Source organism: Procambarus clarkii, chromosome 56 (assembly GCF_040958095.1).
Source record: "Procambarus clarkii isolate CNS0578487 chromosome 56, FALCON_Pclarkii_2.0, whole genome shotgun sequence".
NCBI classification, from domain to species: Eukaryota; Metazoa; Arthropoda; class Malacostraca; order Decapoda; family Cambaridae; genus Procambarus; species Procambarus clarkii.
The window spans coordinates 18886491-18898990 of NC_091205.1; the positions used below are offsets into that span (position 1 = coordinate 18886491).

General features: G+C 48.9%; 1 protein-coding gene across 1 annotated transcript in view; it reads right to left on the reverse strand.

Annotated features, from left to right (window-relative positions):
• LOC123770851 (golgin subfamily A member 6-like protein 22) overlaps positions 1-12500 on the reverse strand; it is a 24895-nt gene that overhangs the window by 8403 nt on the left and 3992 nt on the right. The window contains exon 2 of the mRNA XM_069306061.1: positions 9852-10029. Coding sequence (XP_069162162.1) covers positions 9852-10029 — 178 coding nt within the window. The remainder of the gene's footprint in view (positions 1-9851; positions 10030-12500) is intronic.

Genomic DNA, 12500 nt, shown 5'->3' on the forward strand with positions numbered 1-12500 from the left:
GCCAGTGTTGCGGGGCCCAGGAGTGTGTGGTCAGTGTTGCGGGGCCCAGGAGTGTGTGGTCAGTGTTGCGGGGCCCAGGAGTGTGTGGTCAGTGTTGCGGGGCCCAGGAGTGTGTGGTCAGTGTTGCGGGGCCCAGGAGTGTGTGGTCAGTGTTGCGGGGCCCAGGAGTGTGTGGTCAGTGTTGCGGGGCCCAGGAGTGTGTGGTCAGTGTTGCGGGGCCCAGGAGTGTGTGGTCAGTGTTGCGGGGCCCAGGAGTGTGTGGTCAGTGTTGCGGGGCCCAGGAGAGTGTCAGCAGTGTTGCGGGGCCCAGGAGTGTGTGGTCAGTGTTGCGGGGCCCAGGAGTGTGTGGTCAGTGTTGCGGGGCCCAGGAGAGTGTCACCAGTGTTGCGGGGCCCAGGAGAGTGTCAGCAGTGTTGCGGGGCCCAGGAGAGTGAGATTCACGTGTTCCCTCTTGCCCTCTTTCGTTGATCTGCACAAAACTGATGTAAATTTGTATGTAAATTGTGATAAATGCTAGAGTTTAACACCACCCAGGACTACTGCCTACACTGATAAGACAGCTCCCCCCCCCATCCAGGACTACTGGCTACACTGATAGACAGCTCCCCCCCATCCAGGACTACTGGCTACACTGATAGACAGCTCCCCCCCCCATCCAGGACTACTGGCTACACTGATAGACAGCTCCCCCCCCCATCCAGGACTACTGGCTACACTGATAGACAGCTCCCCCCCCCCATCCAGGACTACTGGCTACACTGACAGCTCCCCCCCCCCCTCCACCCACAAACACCAAATACACAAGTTATGTGTGACCCGTCTCGTGACCTTTGACCCGTGCAGAGTAAGATAATCGCTGCCCTCCACAGGGACCTGCTACTGCCCGACCTCTCCTCTAAATACACAAAGGTTTTCCTCTCGTCATGAAGCGTTAATATTACCGCCAAAGCATCATAACCAACATCAAACCGGTTTTGATTTTATTGATTTAAAAACGTGTGTGTGTGTGTGGTCCCATAAATGTCTGTCAACTCACAAATTTATAACTTGTAAATCTACTTTTGGGTGAGCACCTGCCCTCTCGGCCCCAGGTGTATATAGGTAGATATATAGTTAGTGTCAGAGGTCTGTAGGCACCACCCTTCCTAGCCCTACCTTACGCCTTTTCTTCACCTTACCTTACGCACGACTAGACTCGGTCCTGAAGTTCAACTGGAGTAAATGTAAGGTAATGAAGATAGGTTGAGGGAGCAGGCGGCCAGACACAAGGTACCGGATGGGTGACGAAGTACTCAATGGCACGGACAGGTAAACCGCTTTTCATTCATAAACGGTTTGGCGGGTGCATGGAATCACTTTTGGATCTTTGTTTGGAGGACGGGCTGTTACACACGACTCACAACTGCTGACGTTCGAACATATCCGGAACAAGTGCTTCACTGACGAATTTTGTTCGAATCACAACGCTATAAATGCTTCACCCACGTACTACAAATACAAATATTCGCCAACAGAACCTAAACACCTAACCTAACCTATCCTATGCCAATATATACACAATATGCTAATATATTATAATATTAATTTATACTTGAGAAAATTCCCGTTTTGAGTGAACAGTATGTTAAAATTTATGAATGCGTCTGTGAGGTTGACCGCTGAATGTAATGGACTTGAGTCGAGGACGGGTTGGGGGTTGAGCTCTGCTCTTTCGGCCCGCCTCTCAACTGTCAATCTACTGTTGTACAGGTTCCTGAGCTTCTCGAACTCTATCATATCTACATTTGAAACTGTGTATAGAGTCAGCCTCCACCACATCACTTCCTAGTGCATTCAATTTACTAACCACTCTGACACTGAAAAAGTTTTTTCTAATGTCTCTGTGGCGCTCATTTGGGTACTTAGCTTCCACCTGTGTCCCCTTGTGCGTGTCCCACCAGTGTTAAATAATCCATCCTTGTCTACCCTGTCAATTCCCCTGAGAAGTGTGTGTACTCACCTATTTGTACTCGCCTATTTGTACTTGCGGGGGTTGACCTTTGGCCCTTTGGTCCCGCCTCTCAACTCTGTGTGTTGTGGGGGGGGGGGGGGGGGGCGAGTACTGGCAGCTGGCGAATCACTTCGTGGCAACAAGTATCAGCTTTAGCAACACCCGCCAGGTGTGGCACACCCCAACAACACCCGCCAGGTGTGGCAAACCCCAGCAACACCCGCCAGGTGTGGCACACCCCAACAACACCCGCCAGGTGTGGCACATCCCAGCAACACCCGCCAGGTGTGGCACACCCCAGCGACGCCCGCCAGGTGTGGCACCAGGTGGATCACCATACATGGTGGAGGTGAGCCTCCAGGTGTGTGAGAGGCAGGTTGGGCGGACATACGGGTGAGGATCAGCAAGGGAAGCACTGGAAGCTGCAGGCTGAGATGAGTCGCGGGTTTGTAGCTAAACACTTGAGCAGCGTGAGTGCTGAGGGGACTAAGAGGAGGAGATATTGGAGTCAAGCTCCTTGCAGTGTCAGTAGTGGAGTAAATGGCTTCTATAGCTAGTACCCAAGCAAATACACCCTGGAAGGTACACCCGGCTAGGTATACCTTAGTATACACCTAAGAAGTGCAAAAATAGTGATAGAAATATAGGAAAGGCGACTGGAAGTAACATATCGCTGGAAAAGGCGTTCCATGCGCCCTAACGAGGCCAGGGTCCTGGGAGTAGACCTCCCACACAAACCCGATAACACGAAGAGTGCTTCCAAAGGTTCCAGACACACCTGGGCGGCAGGAACAGGTGCACCGAGTAATTAACAACACTACACACCACACGTGTTGGTAAGACATGTAAGTGCCGTCCTCCTCATATAACCTGACACACAAGTGACCCTCAGCTCACGGCTCTCCTACCAACTAATATGTCCACCTTCTCCTTGACCCGAGTCCGGGACAGTAAGCCTGTTACCCTATACACTACTAATAACCCTCCCTAGGATGCACCCACAACAGTTGTTTAACTCCCCGCTGTACCTATTTTCTACTAGGTGAACAGAAGCATAAGGTGATAATAAATCTGGCCAAACAATAACATAGATCCCTGAGCTACAGGAGGGGAGGGGATGCCTGTTGTAGACGCAAAAGGGTATATTATGATAGTATACCATATCATGCGAAGGTGCACCAGCGGAGTGTGTAAGAATTATGGCGGAGGAAGGTGAAGTGACTTAGATGGAAGGCGGACACTTAGAGGAGCCAGCGAGCAACAGGCCTAACCTCGAAGGCAGTAGGGAGGTGAAGCAGGCGAGAGAGCCAAGGCTGACCACGCATGGTTTTAGAGGCTGAGGTGCGCCAGTCACACGAAGGTTAAGGAGAGAGAAGGTGGAGGACGGTGTGGAGGAGAGGGCGGCCGGTGGACGGTGTGGAGGAGAGGGCGGCCGGTGGACGGTGTGGAGGAGAGGGCGGCCGGTGGACGGTGTGGAGGAGAGGGCGGCCGGTGGACGGTGTGGAGGAGAGGGCGGCCGGTGGACGGTGTGGAGGAGAGGGCGGCCGGTGGACACGTGGAGCGTCACACACTAACACCACAAGGGACAACACTAGTGACTCAAGGAGCTGCACAGCCGGTGTTTGTGGCACCTGCACAGTACCACCACCTTCCACCGCAGCCCGCACAGTACCACCACCTTCCACCGCAGCCCGCACAGTACCACCACCTTCCCCCGCAGCCTGCACAGTACCACCACCACACCACACACACCACACACACCACACCACACACCACACCACCACACCACACCACACCACACACCACACCACACACCACACCACACACCACACACCACCACCACACACCACACCACACACCACACACCACACCACACACCACACCACACACCACACCACACACCACACCACACACCACACCACACACCACACCACACACCACACACCACACACCACACACCACACCACACACCACACACCACACCACACACCACACCACACACCACACACCACACCACCACCTCCCCCTCCTTTCTGCTCCCCACTGACACCACTGACCAGCAGTTCTATACTGCTGGTCAGCCACTAATCATAGTTCATAAGTTATATAAACGATATATTACCGCCATTAGCCAAGTTCAAACGAGAGATCCGTGTTGTTATACAGCGAGGACGATAGTGTTTAGAAGCCAACATGTAACATATTGTTGGTCTTGCGTGCCTTGTGGACTTGTGCCCGGGAGATATGTCTGGCCGGGCATATTTCACCAGTAATGCCCGTGAGAGTCGGGTATTAGCCGCTGCCCGCCGCGGGGCACCACGCACTCCATGCCCATGTTTTATGCCCACCAGAGACTGTACACATCTAGCAGGTTAGTGAGGATGAGCCATTACCAGAATATTCAGATTGTAAACTCTGTAATAAACCTTTAAGTCATTCACTAGAACACTATATTGATGAATGTGAAACCGTAAAGGACTTTAGACGTTCTGGCCTCTTGTACCACCAACTGTGTAACTACTTCATTGAATCTGGTGTACTGGACGACATCCTAACAATTTATCCAAAATTTGCTTGTCCATTTTAAAGAACGAAAAACTATTTTATTTATATTATTTTTAAGCTGCATCTCTTATGAATCCATCCCTGCCCTTGTGTGGCAGTGACCAATAGAAAGTTATATTTACATATTCGTACATTGAAACGTGTATACAGTCTAATGTAGTTGATTGTAACCATGATATATGTGCTTCAGCCTTTAGTTTAGGCCTATTGTCTTGTGTATGACCCTCTGTCCTGCGTGACAGTGAATACCAGCATTATCCTCACTTTAATAAGACTTAATTGAAATCCTCAGATTAGGCAAAATTGTAACTATTTTTTTGTCAATAAAGATGCTAATAATAATAATTAGAGACTATAGCGCCCAGCGTTTGGCAAAGATGCAGCATTTTGCATGATAGTAGCATTTCGCATAATAATGGCATTTCGCATAGTGGCAGCGTTAAGCATAGTGGCAGCGTTAAGCATATTGGCAGCGTTAAGCATAGTGGCAGCATTTGGCATAGAGGCATCGTTTGGCATAAGCAGCATTTGCATTTAACACAGAGGCAGCATTTTGCATAGAGACTGGCGCAGAGGCAGCGTTTTGTAATTCTCTCTCATATCGTGTAGTGATTATTCACAAGAAGGAATGAAACTATCAGGAGGAAAGCGCCAAGCCATTACGACTATATAGCACTTGAAAAGGATCAGGATAAGGATTTGAGATGGGACGGGGGGGGGGGGAGGAATGGTGCCCAAACCACTTGGACGGTCGGGGATTGAACGCCGACCTGCATGAAGCGAGACCGTCGCTCTACCGTCCAGTCCAAGTGGTTGGACGATTATTAACAAGAAACACAGTGAAAAGATTTAAGAATCACGATTGACTGATATGATCAAGGATTGATACATTGTACACTCTCCTTTGTGTAAACAAATAATATCGAGCCTAAATCCTAGGTGAAGTTGCTTCAAACTTGGCTCATTTATTCAAAAGGCCGAGACCTTGTTGATACTGGCATTGTTGGTGGTGAAGGCAAGAGTGACGCTCTGATATGTACAGAACCCACACCTTCTGGCCACCACAGGTGTGTGGCGGTGACTCTCAACCACAGTGCGACCATGGTGAAGGCAAGAGTGACGCTCTGATATGTACAGAACCTACACATTCTGGCCACCACAGGTGTGTGGCGGTGACTCAACCACAGTGCGACCAACTCTGACGAGGTACGTTGAGGTTACGGTTAATACGGTTGATAATGGTGTATCTTGCCGTATGTTTCCACGTATATCACAGTATCTATACAACTATAGACAACAATGTCTGTCTTAGTTGAAGGCCAGGCGGTTGTTGTTAACCTCATCCAAATTTGTAGGGGGAGTGGTCTTGGGTACGGGACGGACATAGGCTCGTCGAGGTAGGCCTAAGTTAAATGCTTTAAGAAATTAGCCAGTAACCCAACACCGTGTGATTTTCATAAATTCGAAATGAAATCGGGATTGTGTTGTCCGTAGAATGAAGTTAATATATTTTTCTGCTGCTTATTGACTCTTGTGTTAATGATATCTTCAAAATGCATCCGGAGTCTGCCAGTGGAGAATGCTTATCACATGCCTCTGTATGACTAACCATACTGTGTGATGGGCACTTTTTAGCATCACGTAGTTAGCTTTTTTGACACACTGTACTCCACTTCATATAGTCTAGGGTAGCTGCACTAATGCAGACGTACCTCATGTATTAATAATAATAATAAAAAATCTAGGTCGGAAGAGGAGGGGGAAAGGTGGTGGAAGTGGGAACGTAGGAAGAGGGGTAGAGGACCGGTGGCCCTCCAAGTATGCTTGTGTCAGTAGGGCGGGAAGGGGTAGCACCTCCAGGTGTGGGGCGGGGAGGGGTAGCACCTGCAGGTGTGGCGGCGGGGAGGGGCAGCACCTGCAAGTGTGGGGGCGGGGAGGGGCAGCACCTGCAAGTGTGGGGGCGGGGAGGGGCAGCACCTGCAGGTGTGGGGGCGGGGAGGGGCAGCACTTGGAGGAGTCAGTAAGGTCACAGTCAGATGGTTGAGCAATTGACCGTCTACAGGTGGTTGGGGTCCACTCCTATACCTGTACCAGCATATACTCTCCACTCTGTCCCTGGTAACCAACTGGTGGTTAATTAGGTTGAGTGCCACAAGTGTCAGTACAGGCTGTCATCAAGCGTGCTGTGACTGACAGGTTATGGGTTCACCTGAGGGAAGGTGTTGAGGCCTCGAGCTGGTGGAGGGACACAAGTCACGCCATCCACAAGACTGTCCGCCAATTCGTTTTAAAACTTGTATAACTGAACCTATCCAACCGAGCCTAACACAGTCTAACTTAACCTAACCTAACCTAGCCTACCGAAGTGTACGGTTTGGCTGTACCCTGGTGGAGAGTGGCGGCTTGGTGGACCGAAGTGTGTGGCTCCACGTTTCATTAAAAGTGCTCTTTAAGGACAAGCTCTCTTGTTCAGGTAACGGAATAATCCACCGTTACTGCAGTCGTTAGTGGAGTAACGGCGATTCCGCTGCGATTCTGGTTGCTTCTTCCATCCCAATATACTGGTGCTATTTTCCCTGCTGCCCCTGCTGGTGCTGCTGCCGTCTCCCCCTGCTGCTGCCCCTGCCACTGCTGCCGTCGCCCCTTGCTGCTGCCCCTGCCCGTGCTGCCGCCCCTGCCCGTGCTGCCGCCCCTGCCCGTGCTGCTGCCCGTGCTGCCGTCGCCCCTGCTGGTGCCCGGGGTAGTGTCGTCTCCTCTTTTGGGAAGGATACTTAAGGAGGTCTGGACCTGGACGCTCCTCCCGGGAGTGGATCACTTATAGATTGAGAGATAATTGTCGAGCGCGAGGCCAGGCATTAAAGAATGATAATGTTTGAATGCTAATAAGGATGATGAGCAAGGGGGTCCGGAGGTGGACGTAGCGGTCAGTCTCTCCTCTCTCCCTTACTGGTCTTCGCTCATATGAAACTCTTCCTCCTCTGGTGTTTAGCACTGTACACACTCAGTATGTATCGAGCATGAGACACAGAGTGTAATACACACTCTTGAAGCACTCCGTGCAGCGTGCAACAATGTATATTAAATGCATCATAAAATGCGTATTGCAAATTATAGTTCAATAATCATTATGCAAATGCAGGAGTGGGTAAAGGTGGTACCTGGTTGTTGCAGTGGACACTGTGTTGTGGTTGAGGGAGGTGAGGATATATAGTGGAGACATGAGCTGGGGGGGTTAGTGTGTGGGTGGGTGGGTGAGGAGGAGGCCGGTGCAGGCCTGACTCAGCCATCCATCACACTGCGTCATGGAGATAATACAACGCTTGTGATGGGCCCTTCACATATGGCGTGACGTAATCACTGTCGATGATAGATATGCCTCGCTGGACCACTCTGGTGATCTTCCTGTAGGCGGGGTCGAGGCTCCCGACCGGTGCGTCCAATGTATTCTATTTCATTGTATTCCAGAAATAATATCACAGGGCAATGCAAAGTCACATTCTACAATATAGTTGTTTTAAAATGATGTTTACATCTTGAAAGACGCATGATCAAGTCACAACTTTATTCATAAATTGTTGTATATTTATGACTGGGTTAGTGTACACAAAGTTCCAGTAGGTGATATACATGACATCACACTACGTGGACATTATATACATATAATGCTAATAAGGATGTAAGGATATATAATGAATATATATATATATATATATATATATATATATATATATATATATATATATATATATATATATATATATATATATATATATATATATAACTGAGCAGTTTAGCTCCAGATCTAACGCTCCAGATCTGTTTTATATGAAAGGTCTTGTTTTAAAGTAACTTTCGTAGCCTCTCACAGCTTCAAAAACTCGGCTTGGGAATGGTGTCAGTATGAGGTACAGCGGCCTCACAGGCCTCCTGCTCTCTTAGAGGCTGGCAGGGGGCGTTCGTTTCATGTCTGAAATGCGAATAATTTAAATGTTAAAAAAATATTTACTTGTGTGTCAAGTGATGGCCCAGCGACACTGCCAGCTGCCAGGACAACCCGTCGTCTTAAAAATAACGTCGCTTTTCGCTGGTATGCGCACTATGGCCAAATTTAGACATAATTTGAAATGAAATCGACTCACAAAAGTGACGTACTGTCCCGTTTTCTGTTTGAGTCGTCCGGCTTACTCGGTAAGGTTAGGAGAGGAAACTTTCTATTAACGTTTTTCATAACGTTTTGATACTTTATGAGAATTTCCTGCCCGCCCTAACCTACCAGAGGACCCTTAACTTACTGTTGTTGAAAAAAAAATTATTTTCGTTTTTTTTTTCATTTTCAAATTACGTCTATATTCGGCCATACGGAAACTGGCTGTATTTACATGTGTGTACATTTACACACATGTTACAAAGGTAATGACTTAATTGCATTCGTTTGTGGTATTAAGTTCAGGTCATTTACAAGTAGTAAAGTGATGGTAAGTGAGCAACGATGTAGTTGCCGCCTACTGTACCCAAGTTAATAGTTCCTTAAGTGTCCTCTTCTTGTACTTAATGTATTGCATTTTTGACGCTTTGACCATAGCATAAAGATGTCTGTGTTTTAGTCAAGTTAATAGCCTCGGGCATTCCTGGTTTGGCCACACCTGAACTCGTGTTTCCGTACTCACTGTCACTCACGACCCCCCCCCCCCCCCTCTGTACTCTAGTGTCTACTTTTATAATTTAGCTGCATTATGAGGATATCCTCAAGAACACAAGAGATAATAAAGTAATTACAAAGCTCCAGGTACCTCATGTCGGCAGGTCTCAAGGGGCTAGTGGCTGGACCTTCAATATTGTAGTGTGGGAACATCATGAACCAGTTATTGGCTGGAAACACACAGCACAAAATCCATGTATTAGGGACCTTGTACAGTGATGTCACAAGAACCTGAGGAATCTTTGAATACATATTGAGGAAGTGTTATGGAATCATAACCACGTCTGCTGGTGCTACACCTGGTGCTGCTGCTGGTGGTGCCTCACACCACCTGCTGCTGGTGGTGGTGCCTCACACCACCTGCTGCTGGTGGTGCCTCACACCACCTGCTGCTGGTGGTGCCACACACCACCTGCTGCTGGTGGTGCCTCACACCACCTGCTGCTGGTGGTGCCTCACACCACCTGCTGCTGGTGGTGGTGCCTCACACCACCTGCTGCTGGTGGTGCCTCACACCACCTGCTGCTGGTGGTGCCACACACCACCTGCTGCTGGTGGTGCCACACACCACCTGCTGCTGGTGGTGGTGCCACACACCTGTTGGAAGACGCATGTAGCGACCCCATCTCCCAAGGTGCCATGAACGACGGCCCATCACTGCAGAACTCATGGCGAGCGCTGTTCACTGCTACTGACATAAGGGAGAATAATGAACAATATACATCGCTGACTGCTGAACAAGGTATAAGCGGTGAACAGCTGAAGACCGTGACGCCTAAGACAAGAAGACATACACAATGAGCCAAGGAGAAGACAGGTAATTAAGACACAAACAAGTCTATAGACGGGAGTGGCTCTGGGTTATAACTAGCGCCGTGATAAGGAGTTCATGGCGAGTTGCTTATGTTTTAGAGGTGACAGGTGGGGGGGGGGGGGTCTGGGCTGTCAAGAGCCCGGGTATGACGGGCACGTCCGGGAGCCGGGGTCAGGGGTCAGACACCTGGTCACCCAGGAGCACTTGGGCATCAGTTCCCACCTCCTCCCCTCCACAACCTGCACTCCATCACAATCAATAATGTTAGAGTTGAAAATCGAAACGTAAATGTTATATAAATATGGTGGTTGTTAGTTGTTGACGAGTCTAGAGATTTTTTTTTTCTACCACAGACGTGGCCACACATTTACAATGCTAACCAGCATATATACATTTTCTTCTGCCCTCCATGGACAGGGTTAGAGAAGTGTTAAACATATAGTTCAAGGGTTTATTGAACACTCAACCACAGAAGGTGATTCGGTGCTTTTAAAATGCTAAGCTTACCTACATACGTAAATACATAGATACACAGATTTACGTGTGCCCTACATAAAGTGTTAGATGTGTCTTTTACATAGTGTCATTAATGTACATTCACAAAGGTGAAATGTAATTCTGATCAGCTTCCATATATACTTTATACCCATACATATACATACACACACACATACATACATATATACACACACACATATACATACATATATACACACACATGCATTCACATACATTTGTCTCATTTACTCTGACAGGGTGAGATAGCTGATAAAGAAACTAGTGTACAATTAAGCACTTAATCACTGAAGGTGATGAAGGTGCTTTTACAAGCTCAGGTTATATAGTTACATCATATATATACATTGCATAATATATATATTACATGGTCAATCTTGGGTACAAGTCCAATATATCATTAAGTGTTCCAGTACTCATATAGTAATTACAGAGTTCAGCATACCTTAGCCCAGGAGGGCGAAAGTCTAGAGATGTTAGACGTGGCCTGATGCCCCGGTGGTCACAACTGGTGGCCTGATGCCCCGGTGGTCACAACTGGTGGCCTGATGTCCTGGTGGTCACAACTGGTGGCCTGATGCCCCGGTGGTCACAACTGGTGGCCTGATGCCCCGGTGGTCACAACTGGTGGCCTGATGCCCCGGTGGTCACAACTGGTGGCCTGATGCCCCGGTGGTCACAACTGGTGGCCTGATGCCCCGGTGGTCACAACTGGTGGCCTGATGCCCCGGTGGTCACAACTGGTGGCCTGATGCCCCGGTGGTCACAACTGGTGGCCTGATGCCCCGGTGGTCACAACTGGTGGCCTGATGCCCCGGTGGTCACAACTGGTGGCCTGATGCCCCGGTGGCCACAACTGGTGGCCTGATGCCCCGGTGGTCACAACTGGTGGCCTGATGCCCCGGTGGTCACAACTGGTGGCCTGATGCCTGATCAGGTTAGTTTACAAAGCACTGTATCACTGCTGTAAACTATGTGAGGGGCTGCACAGAACTGTATCGCTGCTCTAAGCTATAAGAGCTAACACGCCAAGTCAATTATTTATAATTCTTCAAAATCAGGTACAAAATGTTTAACTGTCCACACAACTGTAACATAATCCCAAAGACTCGGTCAGACCAACTGCTTAATTGATCAATATTCCACATTTCACAATAATTGATTTACGACCCATCAAAATGTGTTTTTTTACCGGTGAGAATGGTACCGGAGTGGTGCTTAGGGTCGTGGTTGGAAATATTAATGTGGGTGCTTTTTGTCGGCGAGGAAACACGAGACGATCAAGTTTCAGAGGATAAAGAGCAGCTTTGGTTGGTATTTTGTTTGTGGCCTGTGTTAGACAGCCCGGTTGGGCAGGATGCCTGCCCAACCGGGGTAGGTCACAACTGGTGGTGACCTGGTTGGGCAGGATGCCTGCCCAACCGGGGTAGGTCACAACTGGTGGTGACCTGGTTGGGCAGGATGCCTGCCCAACCGGGGTAGGTCACAACTGGTGGTGACCTGGTTGGGCAGGATGCCTGCCCAACCGGGGTAGGTCACAACTGGTGGTGACCTGGTTGGGCAGGATGCCTGCCCAACCGGGGTAGGTCACAACTGGTGGTGACCTGGTTGGGCAGGATGCCTGCACAACATGCAGGTGAATACACAGGCAGCTGAGGAGCAGGGGGGCCAGTTTCACGAAGCAGTTACGCAAGTACTTGCGAACCTGTCTTATCTTTTCTCAATATTTAGCGGCTTTGTTTGCAATTATTAAACAGTTAATGAGCTCCGAAGCACCAGCAGGCTGTTTATGACAATAGCAACAGTTGATTGAGAAGTTTAAATGCTTGTAAACTGTTTAATAAATGTGACCAAAGCCGGCAAAGATTGAGGAAAGATGTACACGTTCGTAAGTACTTGCGTAACTGCTTCGTGAA